Source organism: Diadema antillarum, unplaced genomic scaffold, assembly GCF_040938485.1.
Source record: "Diadema antillarum isolate AM-2024a unplaced genomic scaffold, OU_Dant_1.0 seq00000978_RagTag, whole genome shotgun sequence".
Lineage (NCBI taxonomy): Eukaryota > Metazoa > Echinodermata > Echinoidea > Diadematoida > Diadematidae > Diadema > Diadema antillarum.
The window spans coordinates 344,835-359,945 of NW_027271818.1; the positions used below are offsets into that span (position 1 = coordinate 344,835).

General features: G+C 38.4%; 1 protein-coding gene across 1 annotated transcript; it reads left to right on the forward strand.

The window, feature by feature from the left end:
• Positions 1–1,499: 1,499 nt before the first annotated feature.
• Positions 1,500–14,392, forward strand: LOC139742068 (BPTF-associated chromatin complex component 1-like). The gene is made up of 6 exons (XM_071652628.1): positions 1,500–1,508; positions 2,422–2,516; positions 3,786–3,887; positions 4,814–4,989; positions 5,986–6,099; positions 14,101–14,392. The coding sequence occupies exons 1-6, from the start codon at positions 1,500–1,502 to the stop codon at positions 14,166–14,168; spliced, it is 564 nt and encodes a 187-aa protein (XP_071508729.1). The 3' UTR covers positions 14,169–14,392.
• Positions 14,393–15,111: the final 719 nt, after the last annotated feature.

The window sequence follows — 15,111 nt, forward strand, 5'->3', positions numbered from 1 at the left end:
TGTGTCGAGCTTTCTTTCGTGTTCGGCGTTAGGAGTATTATGTTGAAAGGCGATGGCGTATCCGGTCACATAACCGCAGCAGCGACCCGGTACACGTACCGACTGGTTACAGCGCCCCGCGCCGGGGTTGCCGGTCACAGTAATAGCATTATTGACTTAAAGATCAGTCTGTAATTTATCTGGTCGTTGGGGATATGTTCCGCGGAGACTGCGTCGGGCTTCCCACCGAAAAAAGGGACTCCTCCGGACAGACAGATCTTTCTCATACGTGATAAAAAAAAGAAGAATAGCGTTAACGTTAACAGTTAGCGGTTAGAATCTATTACTTATTAGGAGTCTAATGACATGTACATCACTTCATCAGATCTCAGGCTGAGCATAAAAAAACGGGATAAGTAATGTTAACTATAATAATAGCGTTAAGACTAAGAGTATTTGCACAACAGCGAACAGGTACCTTACAGGTAACTAATTGTTAGTGTTACACGCAGCCGCTGTCGCGAAGCGACAGCGGCTGCACCTCTATTCCTTCGCAGACGTTGTTATGGTTCACTGTTTCCTTCATGAATATCTTTATCAATCGTGGAAAACTAAAATATAAGGAATTATCGTAATCTATGACCATCATTCAATAATCGGTATGCGATTTTTTGTTTAATTACGTCAAAAACTTACCGAAATCTGTGGCTGAAATCAGGTCTGTAAACGTCCTTACTGCTTCACTCCTCATCTGCATGTTATATGAATGGCATTCACTCTCGTATACTACAACGTAGATAGTCGGGGCGGAAGTGATGAGATAGTCGGATGACCCCGACTAAAAAAGGTCAAATCATTGCCGGTGCAGCACGCGCGGATCTACTACAAGCTTTACGTAACACATGAAACGCACGGGCACACGGGCGTACATAAAAAGCAACCACTTCGGAATGCGCATGCGTGGTAGTTTGTTGATTTTTGTGAAGTTCTCGAAGGAAAAGATGCGCCACCGCACGATCTACTCCGAAAAATTCAACAATAAGGTCTGGATACCAACAAAACGCCGAATTCAACTCAACCATCAGGAAAATACGCTGTAGGTTAGTGTTGCAAATTATATTACTCTTAAAATCATACAAAATAAAAGGTATTTTATGTGATTTTGCCGTCAATAGTGACGGTCGTTTACAACGTTGAAACACTAACACATGTCAGACCCTGTGCGCAGCACAGTGTCTGGTCAGGCTACCTTACAGTTAACCGTTACACAATTCAAGTTGAAAGACGAATCCACACATCAAATGCAAAAAAAAATGTGAAGTAAGTGAAGGCAAGCAGGTTGAAAACACGTCTGCAGCTGCTGAACAGCGCCCTCACGATAAAAAGTGCTCTGGGTGAAGTTGGATTTATCTAACTACGTTATAGGCCTAACCTTGTCATGTTGTTACCCTTCTAACGTTAAAACTAACGACGTAACATTAGTTAGTATCTTTAACGTTAGTAGGCCAACACTCCAGCATATGACTGAGGTAAATTATCTGTAAAGTGAAATATCCATATTAGACTTCTAAACATTGTAATGTTAGATTTTGTTGCATTGTCTTCAGTAGTTTTTGTACTGATCTGAGCCTAGCCTGACCAGACACTGTGTGAGGTCGCTATTTATAGCGACTGGGCTGTGTAACAGAGCTACCAAGTCTCACGCATTCTGCGTGAGACTCAAGCATTTCGGGTCTGTCTCACAATCACACGCATGGCACCCATTTTTCTCATGCATCTGGTGAAGTCTGCAATTTGGGCCAAAAATAAGGAGCATAGCTCAAAGGATTAAAGTGATAGTTGCAATTGAAGGTATATTTCCCTTGTGCCTTTCAAAATTAGTAAAAAATAGTCACTTAAATATGCACCAGATCGCATCATTAAGAGCTAATAATTTAAAAAAAGCTCCCTACCATGGGAGGGGGACATCCTCCTCGTTCGCGTGCGCATGCGCGCGAACGCCGAGTCATAAAAATCTCACTCATAAAAGTTTTTTGAACTTGGCATCTCTGTGTGTAACCTTATACTGGGCCTAATGTTAGTATACTATAACTGCAGATTTATCATCTTCTTCTTCTTCTTCTTCTTCTTCTTCCAGTAAAGTACAGACCGCCGTTGGCGTATTATCGTACTTGTGCTTGTCAAGTGCCCAGATGAAAAGTGCGAGTAAAAGGATCACTACAGATTCTATATGTGCAATTAAAAAAGACAGAAGAGGCTTAACGAAGCCTAATCTGTTTACCCCCTGTTTGAAGAACTGTAGAGAGGTGCTTCTACTTATACTTGGTGGTAAAGAGTTCCATAGTTTAATTGCGTCAGGAAAGAATGTCTTCTGATATCTAATAGTAATATGATCTATCTAATGTTCTACAAAGCTGTTTTATGATATTCTAATGTACATAGGTTGGCGAGATATTCTCGGCGGCCGGGGCAGCATTCAGCCAGCTAGGAGAACTGACCATGCAGCTGTATCCCTCCTCTGACCAGGCTCCAATGAGGTACTTCCAGCTACAGTATGTGATTTACACTGTAACGTTAGACTGTTGTTCTCCTGCAGCTGGTGTCCCATGCTTGCTGGGGAACACATTGGGTGACCTGGGGGGTGTTTCATCAACGTTTGTCGGTGCTGACAACTTGAATCACCATAGTAACAGTCAGTGACCAGAGCATCTCAGCCAATCAAAACCAAGGATTTTGCTGAAATTGGTCAGTGCCGACAGTTGTCGGCGCTGACAAGCGTTGATGAAACACCCCCCAGAAGTTCATTCGGTGCAAATTCTTGCGCTGGTGTTACCTTCCAAACATCCACCTTACATTTTACAATTTACCCTTTGCTGTCTAGTATAGCAAGTCGCCCATAATTTGACCATAACACCATCCAAAATTTGACCACCTGCTACATGTAGAAACCTATGCTTTTGTGCAAGGTCAAATTTTGGTGTGGGAGGTAGAACCTTGGTGTATGCGATGATGCCAATAGTTGATACCTCTAATGCAATTGTAGGTCTAACATACTCTTTTACATATTGATTTAACAATGGAGCTTGAGTTCCATCACCAATGGTCAGATTAGTGCTGGCAATACACAATACTTATCATAATTATTTCTCCCCAACACTACGTCACTTGACTCACTTGTGCTGTCTTTGTACCACCTTTTTTTTAAACAAATAAAGACAGAATAAACTGACCAGAAAGAATATAAATTATTAGTGGAAAAGTGAGCAAAGAAAATGGGATTCCATCGGGATTCGAACCCGAGACCTCCGGATTGCTAGACAATCCGGTCTAGCAATCCGGAGGTCTCGGGTTCGAATCCCGATGGAATCCCATTTTCTTTGCTCACTTTTCCACCTTTTTTTTTAGACACAAGTCTGTAAGTGAAAAAAAAAAAGGCCAACATTTTTGCATTTATAACCATCATTTCATGACACAAATGGATATCAAACCCTTCACAATAAATATTTTGCATTCTTAATATAGAGTTGTATTAGATCATGTAAAATTTGAAATCTGTTCAGATTCTTGATTCTGATCAAATTTTGAAGAAAAAAAAAATTGATTCATTTTCATGATATTCCACATTTATGGTTGGTATTGCCTTAGTAGTATTGCACTGATTAGGTGAGTAAACTTGGCAATAAATAATATGCTTCTGCAATGTGCATATGTGCATAGTCTATGCTTTTGTTTTACCTATATGTTTTGTTTTACCTGTACTTTGTGTGTGTGTGTGTGTGTGTGTCTTCTTTTTCTTTATCTTTTAGTGGGAAATGGACAGATGATGAAGTGGAGATGCTGCGAACAGCCATAAAAAAATTTGGGGATGACCTTCAGAAGATCAGTGACGTGATCAAGACGAGGACAGTGTAAGTTCAATTCAGTTTCTTTTCCCTCATTTCAACATTTGGCTCATGTACTGCAACAGGTTTATAAAGATTACTTACAAATCATTAAGTTGATTACAACACAGTGATTCATTTGGATTAGGTCTGGCTTATTCAACAGTATTTATTTCAAATTTAATTCCATTTAGGTAAGGCTTTGAAATTCAAATCATTTTACAAAATATTTAATATTGATGCACAGAAAATAATTGGAACACTGCTTGAAGGTATGGATGTGTCTCTAATCTTCACAGCGAAGATATAGTGCAGGGTGTGGACAATTCAAATCTGTCACTCACACCTGCGCAAAATACTTTGTACATGCACACATACGGCAAGTGCAAGAATGCATGTGCACTTGCACAATGCAAATTTGACTTTGTTAGTACACTGTCAAGGGATGTTGGTGTCCTTTGGTTCTTTTTTGTGTACTCTTCTTCTGACTTTGCCTTAATATGAAGTGCCCTATTTTCTCATCCATTTATCGGTATTTAGTAAGCATTTTATGATGACATGAGGTAGAGCCTGATAAACCAAGTTGCTATCTTAAAAATTTCATTTGCAGGGGGAAACAAATGTAAGAAAATTCACATTTCAACAGAAATATTGTTTCACATTCTCAGTGTTTGTTTGTTTGTTTGTTTTCTCTTGTAAGCCGTGAGCAATGTGTTCCACTCTGTAATGGAGTAACCATCTCACCAATGACATTGATTATGATTATTATTAATCATTCAATTTGAATAGTGAGAGCAGTGCTGGAAAATCCAGGTAGGATCCAGTTTTTCTTTGATATTTTACTGCCATTCATTCCTCATATCCATTGTCTTTTTCAGAGGAATCTTAAAAGTCTTTGATGCCTCTGCCCTCATTTGATGATATCCATAACTCCATATATTTTTTTTTTTCAGGTCTCAGATCCGTGCGGCCATCAAGAGAAAGTCGCTGGACGGCCAGGGGAAGAAATCGGGAGACAAGGCGGATGGAGGTGACAAACAGCGAGATCCTTCCACCGATCTGCTCCTTACCAGTCCCTCCACCCAGCGTTCTTCAAAAGATGAACCTCCCGCCAAGAAACAGAAGCATGGTGAGGGGCAGTGATAGTCATGATAATTTACTTAATTTACATACATGGTGTATTATTATTGTGTAATAGTAGTGATGGTGGTAGTAGTAGTAGTAGTAGTAGTATTAGAAGTTGTAGTGATACATATGTAGTAGTAGTAGTAGCGGTAGTAGTAGCTGTAGTAGTAGAAGAAGTAGTAGTAGTAGTAGTAGTAGTAGTAGTAGTAGCTGTAGTAGTAGTAGTAGTAGTAGTAGTAGTAGAAGTAGTAGAAGTAGTAGTACTGTAGTAGTAGTAGTATGACTATTACCAGTGATATGATAATCAATTCCACAACCATCATCATCAATATTTTTACTCCAAACAAGAATGATTATGGTGAGGACTTGATAATGATGTAAGAATGAAGGAGATTTTTTAAAAAGAATATTTTTGATCATGTAGTAGTAATCATAGCAACTATTCTACATCATGCCAAATCCCTCTTTACCTCTGCTTTTACGATAATCCAAGGAGGTGCTGTGTTCACAGTGTGCACCCCATATTTGCAAAAATTTGTTTTCTTGACATGTGTATTACAGTGTGCTCCTGTTACAGTGAACATGGTTATAATGAAATTCCGGTTGCAACGAAGTAAAACTCAGGCTGCAACATTATCCACTTTATATCTGTTATTGTTTATATGATATGTAACCACATTTCGAAATAACAAAAGAAAACTGCTGGTCCTGAGGACTTTGGTATAACAGGAGTCTACTAAACTACCCATCTCAAGCTATCGGATGGCTGAAGTCGTGAGAAAATTTTGAATGCCATGATAAAGTCATAATCTCAGTCAATATGAGTGTACATTGGTATGTGATTGGTATACAAGAATGCGGGTATCACAATATTCATGCAGACAATAGCTATGATCAGTCTGAGCAGTGCTGTTGTGTTCGTAATTTCAGATGCACAGGGACTTTTGCATGGAAGAAAAGTTGTGTTCTTCACTGAATTTCACATTTTCCCATTTTCCAGCTCAAGAAACACCTAATGATTCCTTAGTTGACATTGAGGGTATTGAGGACAGCACAGCCTCGCCGTCCAAGAAACTGGGCCTGGATAACATTCAACCAGCAACTGCAGTTGGAGGTAAAATATGAATGACTGTTTTTCTTCTGCATATGTTTCTTGTTGCTGCGGAGACACATATGCTATGACACACATTGATTCGCAAATAACCCAATCTGAGAAAAAAAAAAAAGTGGTTGTTCCACTTACATCATCTGTGGCCTGCCATTATTTTCTTCATAAGCATGCAAAAAGTTCTTCCCTGAAAATAAAATCTAAACCTGTGCATGCCTTTTTGTACATGTACATGGAAATGGTTGCTCTTGGCAACTGGATACCTTGCTCAACATAGCAACAACTATTGTATGCAGACTAACATCACACTTGTTCGACAAATATCCCGTTGGAACAGGGGATGCCATGGGGGATGATTACAAATGCCAATGATGGCAACGATGTATTCTGATCAAGTACATAGATTATACCAGGTATGTTTGAATTTAGAAATGATGCAGACTTTCTCACATGCTAACTAAGTATATATCGTCGCTGGGGCAACAAGACCTCGCATCTACAAAATGTCAAATGTTCAGGAGCTCTAGGCAAAAAACATGGCAGCCAAAGCACTACACCGAATGGGATAGCCTTTCCTGTGACATGCAGTGGTGGCTTCATTTTTGGAGTAAGACAGTTGGGATTTGGCCAGGACATCACTTAACCCATTGTTTGACCATTAATCAAAAAAAGTCATTTTCACCAAAATTGCAGATACAAGGTCTTGTCACCCCAGCGACGATATGGAAAGGGGGAAAATAGAGTAATTCATTTATTCTCCTCAGGTATTTTCGTGTCTTTTGTTGAACAAAACTGAAAAAAAAAACCAACAACAGAACATACATTGTGACTCTTACCACACCACACACATACACATGCATCCAACACTCGACCTCAAAACATAAGACAAAATCATTTTCTGTGTGATTTACAATGCACCTTCTAAGGAGCAATCATAAGCCATCATTTTTTTACACCCCTTAAGTTTGATGCATGCTACCATTTCACGATGCACCACTACAGAATAGCGTGTGGAAAGCTAAATAGTGTATGGAAAGCTTTTTGAGCCTTGCCCTTTTGGCTGATAATGTCTTTGAATATACCGTATAACATTTACAAACTCTCAGATCTTGGCATTGTGTGATAGCAAGTCTTGTGGCCACTCTGTGATTTGCATTTTGTGATATTGCTGACCTCAGCAGCGTTCAGGGACTCTGAGTCATCAATATGACGAGATCTTTATCCAGTGGTCTGCATTTATTTTGCAATCTGTGAAGTACCAGCAGAAATGAGCTTGGCCCCCATGATTTGTATTTTACTCTGATATCCATTACGTGAATGACGCTTGAATAAAATCCCCAACTCAGATAGGGTTGCCGTGTCATTCATACTCTTCTCTCTTCCGGTAGTCCGTTTGAGAACTCAGAAGAGTATCGAGTGACCCTCTTCAGTAACTCTGCCCCCACCCTTTGTTTCATTTTAATTTGTTTGTGTTTTCTATATTAAAGGGGAATTCCTGATGATTTTTCATCATTTCACATCATGTAGTTCATAAATCTACAGCTCCATATATAGATTTGTGGAATTTATTGTGATTCTTCAGCAGAGAAACCAATAGTTTGAAGAACCCGAAACCAATTACACTGAACAACGATGATGACATAGGAGGCTCACATATTTCAGAAATGTAGCCGTGTAATTCCATTACAATACTGCCTGCTTAATAAGTTCTCCCGTGTATAATCTATGCATACCTTCTTCTTTTGTTCTGCTTCCTTGAGCCCCATCTCATGCACTCTTATGGTGAGGCTGCCATGTCATCATCCTTGTTTATTGCAGTTTGTTATAAACTTTGAAAACATTAGTATTCATTCCAATCATTATGAATTGTGATGCCCTGTACTCAGTATAACTAATTCAAATGCTTGTTCAAATGTAAGTCTGAAAATCATCCGGAGGTCTCCTTTAAAGTAGCCCTGCACCAGATTGTGTGCCTGTTTTTGATAGATCTTCCTTAAATGAATCCTTGGACATGCCCTACCTACCGATATTATAACTACCTACCTACCAGTAAATTGTGAGGAGTGGAGCCAAGTATGCGACAGCATTGGGGTGGAAGCAACTGACCCACTTTGTTCTGCCTCCGACATTCTCCAGATGGCCCTCTTGATAGGAGAGTGACCATCGCCAAGTCTCAAAGTAGATGTATCGCAGGACTTGAAATGCACGTCCAAATCATTTTCAAGTTGGCTTTGATATGAAATAGGAGGAGAAACAGACAAGGAAAACTTAAAGGAGACCTTCGGATGATTTTCAGATTTTTGCATTTGAACAACTACATGTATAAATGAGTTGTACTGAGGACAGAGTTTTAGAATTTGTGATAATTGAGATGAACAATAATAATATTTTCAAAATTTAGAACAAATTGCAATGACCAAGGATGATGACATGGCAGAGTCACCATAAGAATGCATGAGTTAGGGCTCAAGGAATCAGAACAAAAGGAGAAGGCATGCATAGATTATACACAGGTGAATTTGCAAGTAAGCGGTATTGTAATGAAATTACACTGCTACATTTTTGTCCCCGCCGAACGAGTTCGAGCAGGGGACTATGAAACCGGCTCCGTACGTGTGTGTGTCCATGTGTCCGTGTGTCCATCCGTGTGTCCGTGTGTGATCAAAATCTTCAATTTGCTACTTCTCTGTCATTTATGAGCCAATTTTGATTCTGTTTGCTTTATATGATAGCACTATGTGGGAGCTTTGAATCTTCTACACAGAATTTTGATCTTTGACTTCTTTGATCTTTGACCTTGATTTTTTACCTATATTGTACAATGGCTACAAAATGCTACTCCTTCGCCATTTCTAACCCGATTTCGATTACGTTTGCTTTATGTGATGGCACCAGGTGAGGGCTTCAAAACTGCTACACAGAATTTTGACCTTTGACCTTGATTTTTGACCTGTATTGTACATTTTGCTACAAAATGCTACTTCCGGCGGGGACGTATATTACGCACCGCGTAATTTCTACTTTTCCTTGTTGAAATATGTGAACCTCCTATGTCATCATCTATGTTCAGTGTAATTTGTTTGAGGTTTTTCAAAGTATTGTTTCTCTGCTCAAGAGCCACAATAAATCCCACAAATTTATATGTGGAGTTTGTCGATTTATGTAATACATGATGTGAAATTATGAAAATCATCTGAAATATCCCTTTAAGAGGTTTCACCAAAGTTAAATTTGCTAAGTAACAGGACGATAGTAAGAGAGTGGCAGGATTTTTGTGTTGTATGTGTTTGCACAACACAAGTTTAACCACATAGGCATGTTGAAGAAGGTCAAATCTCCCAAGGACTAAATACCAAAAAAATTATCAAGTTCTGCTTGTTGACGTAAGAATCAATAAAAATCAATATTAAAGGGATTCATAGTTTTTGTTGAGATGAAGCTTTAGGTTTCCAACTTTTTTTTTGTTTTTTGTGAGACAATGAGAAAAAAAAAGTATGCCATCCCTTTAAGAATTTATAAGTTATATCCTTGGCATCAAAGTACTGTTGTCTCGCAATAACCAAGCAATGGTGACAGCTCCTTTGGGGTAAGGGATGTGGACGAAGAAGAATTATGAACCAAAAACATGATTTCTCTTATGTGATTGTGCACAAACCAATGGTTGTAGTTGTGAGGTGATAATAATAATAGTACATACAATTTCTATAGCGCCATTCTCCACTCTGATTAAATGCTCAGGGCGCTTTACATCAAAGCAAAAAGACTGAGAATACATACAACATAATAGAAGAAGATGAAAAAGGAGACATAAAAGTCTGTCTTCAAAACGCACTGCTAAACAAATAGGATATTAGATTACTCCTGAAAGATGTTATGGAGCTTGAGTCTTTCTAGTTGACATTATTATCTCTTGCGATTTACACATGTGAGGTTCTGATCAGTATGGCTGTTCATTGAAATCGTGAAAGTTTAAACTTTTATATCCTTCTTATAGTTTTGTTTTGTTTTTGTTTTTGTTTTTGTTTTTGTTTTTTTTGTTTATTTGGGGGGGTTCTGCTGTGATTAAAGTCTTATCATCCTGTATTCTCTTCATCGTACAGTAGACTCCCGTTGTAATGAAGTCCTCGGGACTGGCTATTTTCTTTCATTGAATCGAAATTTCGATATGCACTGTAACTGTGTTTGTTATAACGGGAGTGCACTGTATATCAATCTGCTTACTTAAGTTGACAACAAAAATGGTGTGGAATAACACTCGAAAGATGTCTCACAAAAGAGGTGATTGACTGACCTGCTATTCTGTGAAATTTTTGAGTGTGACCCAATCAGTTTGGAAATAAATATATAGATAGATAAATAAATACATAAATAAATATATTGATTAATAGATTGATAAATAAATGAATAGATAAATTTATCAGGGCTCGACACTAACTTTATTTTTCGGTGGCCCGATGGGGCCACCAAAATCATCAATTTCAAATTTTGGGTGGCCCGAGAGAAAAATTTGGTGCCCCTCCACCCCCCCCCCCCCCAAAAAAAAAAAACCATTGATAAAAGTCCATCCTTTTTTTTGATAAGTCGCACACTAACTGCATGCATTTATGCATTTCCGGCGCAAAAAGTTACGAATTTATTGACACACTTTTCAATAAATTTTGGTGGCCCGAGGTGGGCCACCAAATTTGCCCTTTTCTGAAATTTGGTGGCCCGACTTTCATTTTTGGTGGCCCCGGGCCACCGGGCCACCGTTAGTGTCGAGCCCTGTTTATATATATATATATATATAGATAAATAAATAAAGAAAAAAGAAATGGGAAGCTGTGAGTTGGTATTCTGCTGTCCCCACTCAAGTTTGTTTACTCTCTCTGATAATGATCTTACAGTACGCCATCAAGGTGACATTGAAAGTCAGTCCCCCCCCCCCCCCCCCCCCCCCAACCTACTGGACTAAATCTGTTGATAGTACATTGACAGAACTGCAGACACAACTTAGATGTGAACTCTCTGTTCTGTGTGGGAATACTCGACAGCACGGCACATTTGCCATCACAAAATCATAGTACAGTTGAACCTCTATTATCCGGCCTCCCTTTATCCGGATCTCTCTATTATCCGGACGCAATCTCGCTGTGATTTTTTTAAAATAATTACGGGAAGAAAGGGGGATTCCCAACTCCTTGAGAACTCCTACCCAAACACACATGAATTACATATTACTTCCAATATGATTAACATACATTGCATGAAATTTCCTTCCAAATCGCTTAATTTCAGACATTTCAACATCCCGAAACATCCCCAAATGTAACAATGAAAAGGTTGCAGTATACACATTACTACATGTGGTACTACAATGGGCTACATCAGTACACGTGTATGTATATGTACATGTATAAAGCATTGAGTCTCCCGTATCCGGCCAAATCCCTTATCCGGATGAGCCCCGGTCCCGACTTGTCCGGATACGAGAGGTTCAACTGTAGTATGTATTTCGTAACACACTTTGTCCACTCTAAGCTGTGCTCTTCTTTCAACCGTACCCTTGGATTGCTGAATACTCGACAGCACAGCACATTTGCCATCACAAAATCATAGTACATGTATTTCGTAACACACTTTGTCTACTCTAAGCTGTGCTCTTCTTTCAACTGTACCCTTGGATTGCTGAATGAGCATGCAGCATGCTTCAGATTAGTGCCCCATGTCTTGTGTTATCTGATACCACTTACAATTACGTTCTCCCGCATGTGTCGGACATGGAGCATTATGTATTTACTCACGTATTGAAGTGCCACTACTTGTTCAGGTCTTTGTTTGATCAACATGATCAGATTGGCACCACTGATAGAATTGATTTAAAAACATAAAGCCAATGGAATGTAAAAAAAAAAAAATGAAGTTTCATTCAAGATCATACACACATTGAGGTAGTCGTGGTTGTGCAACCAATGCACACATTGTGAGGTAATTACCCTGGCACGCCATTGCTTCATCTAATTTGCATAACATGGTTTCAGTCAGTACTATTTCATTAACTGTCTTAATGTATGTCTAACTATAGTGAAACTGCTTTAGTTCCGTTTGTTTGATTTCCCTCTCGTCTATTTGTTAAAGGGAATTTCCATTCTGATATTACGTTGCTTTGTATATAAACAGAAATGTCAAAATAAGGGAAATTTTAGAGAAAAAAAATCAGACATATGAAAAAAAGTTATGAATTTTACAAATATAGAGAGTAGGCAAAGTTTTGTCATTGAGTTGTTGAGAAGCTCTCCATTTGGTTTGTACACAAAAGTTCACCAACTCTCATTCTTCACTGTGAGAAAAACTTTCTTCAGACTTCTTTTTGGTACAGTGTATATGATTAGATTGTTATGTACAAGATATATCCTCCTCAATGGATTAGTTCTCTCTGTTCCCAAAAATATTTTAGACAAAGTAAAGATAAGTAATATTTTATGTGATTTCATGCAAGGCAATGTGATATCTGGATGGATCTTACCCCATTTAAGTCAGCATGAACATGAAGTGATGTTGAACTTACAACTGTAAATCCCCCAGATACCATTTCTGTAAAAGCCACTGACATCTTACACAGTGTGGCAGTTCTGTTACAATAGCAGGGTTACATGTAAGTTGTAAATTGCCAAATTCACCATTGATTGTAAGCTGCCATGCCACGCAGTCATCTGCAGGTATTTTTTTTTTTTTCACTTCGGTGATGAAAAGTCTAGAAACATCTTCCAAATTCTGATCATTATCGAGAAGAATGCCAGTGAAGCACCACTTGATGATGACATCAGAACATGACAGAGTGTATATTATTGTTTGTATAAGTGTTTAATAATGATAACAGAACAGGAAATTTTGTCCCTCAATTAAATTAAACAACAAAATGAAACATGGTTTGATTAAAATCACTTCTCTTCTCTCTTTCTTTCTTTTTCATCCCAATGTTTTCTAAACACCTTCCCGTTGGCATACTTCATCACCTTTAACCTCTGACCTTCACCATCACCTTCATTCATTCGCTGAGCACACTTTTTTTTTTCTGAAATGCCATGCCCTTCTACTGTTCTGCTGTGCCTGCTGTTTTCTTCTTATTTTCATTTGGTCTTTATACCTCTCTGCATTAATTTTCTTCTTACACTTTCTTCATTGTGTGTTTGCAGTTAACCACAAGCAACTATCCCAACAGCTCTAGCATGTGTGTGAATGGCTGCCAGTTTATCCCTGTTGAGACATTATTCCTGTCCCCCCCCCACCCCTTATTGAAGAAAATTTGGTCATTTATGCAGAACTGCCAGCTATACTATTTTATGAGATTTATTTAAAGTATTCTTTGTTTTTATCATTCAAAAACAATAAAATCTTTTGATATCTTTTTGACAGAGTGTATGATTTAGCGTGCTTAATATGTGCAAGTTTTAAAACATGCGCAACTAAAAAAAAAAAGAATTCTTGTCATTATATGCTTCTTTTCTTTGCTCGTGTCATGCAAAGCATTTTTGTTTTCTGCAAAATAGAGCTGTATTTATGACCAGTTGCGCTTGGCACATTCTCTCTCTTACACACACTTTTTCTTTCTTATGCTATGCAAAAGCAACTGTAGACCCTTCTGAACAACTATGAATCTTCTTTTGCAATGAATCAAAGCTTGTTTGTTTGTTTGTTTGTTTGTTAGCCAGGCCACTCAAAGACACTCAACCTCCCCATCAATCAATGGAAAAAAAAGGAGAATGCACAATGATTACAAATATACACTGTAAATGTTCATATTGAATGAAAAATATGTGAATGAATACATACATCTGATGGTTGTTCTGAAGTAAATTCCCCTCCCGTCCTCTTCATTTTTTAAAAATTAATGCAACAACCCTTTTTGAGTAGTTTTGCTTTATTAGTCTTTTTTTTTTGTAGTAGCTACCTCCTGAGCACAGTGCTTTAGAAGTGTTCTTCATTTGTTGCTCTGCCGCCCTCTCTTGTTCATCTCCTCCTCTCCAGTCGACGTCAGACTCGAGGTCAACAATGTCGCATCAACCCCATCAGAAGTGGATGATTTGCAGCGGTGAGATGTCCGTGCAGTTCGTTTCCTTGACGACCAGTGGAAGGGGGAGGCGTCTCTTGAGGAACAGGGATGAGAAAAGGTTCTTTTGGGGGCAGGAGAGAGTGGATGGGGAGCAAAGGTTCTTTTATGGGGTGAGGGGTAGAGGTAAACAGCAAATTGAGAGTCACCACAGCAATTATTTTGTTTTCTTTACAAAACATTATTTTTATTTTTAAATCTGCCTTGCCACTTTAAAGGGGATGGCTAGTAACTGATCAGAGGGAATCAGTGGATATGCTTGGGGATGATTCTTCAAATCCTTGTGGGATTCGAGTACATTATGTATCTATTGTTAAATGTGAAAATTATTTGCTTCAGAATGGTCTCATATTCAAGTAATGTGTGGTTTAATGTTTCCAGGTTAGCATGCCTGTACAGTGACGGGGCATTAAACTGCACATTACTTGAATATGAGACCGTTCTGACGCAAATAATTTTCACACAACAATAGATATATAATGTACTCTTAAATGAATCCCACAAGAATTGGAACAATCATCCCCCAGCATTCCCACTGATCAGTTACTAGTCGTCCCCTTTAATACTTTTATTAAATCAGACACATTATTGCTGAGAAACCTCGTAATTATTGGTAGTGCAAGTTGGTTGTAGAATGAGAAACCTGGTGGTGCTACCATTATTACACAATCAAAAGTTTGAAATATGCTAATTGTATGCTGTAGATTTAATAAGCTGCATACTTCATATCTCAAATCATTGTACATTGTGATTTCATTGTTGCAGCTTGAATAGTTATGTGTTTTGATTTTTATTTTATGGTGTTGTTTTATTGCTCCCGTACATAATGTGTCTTATCTCTTGATAATGGATGGTTTTGGAAATCTGCAGAGTGATTTTTGTTTTGTTTTTAATACACCAGGGTCCCGTTTCATAAAACCTGTTATAAA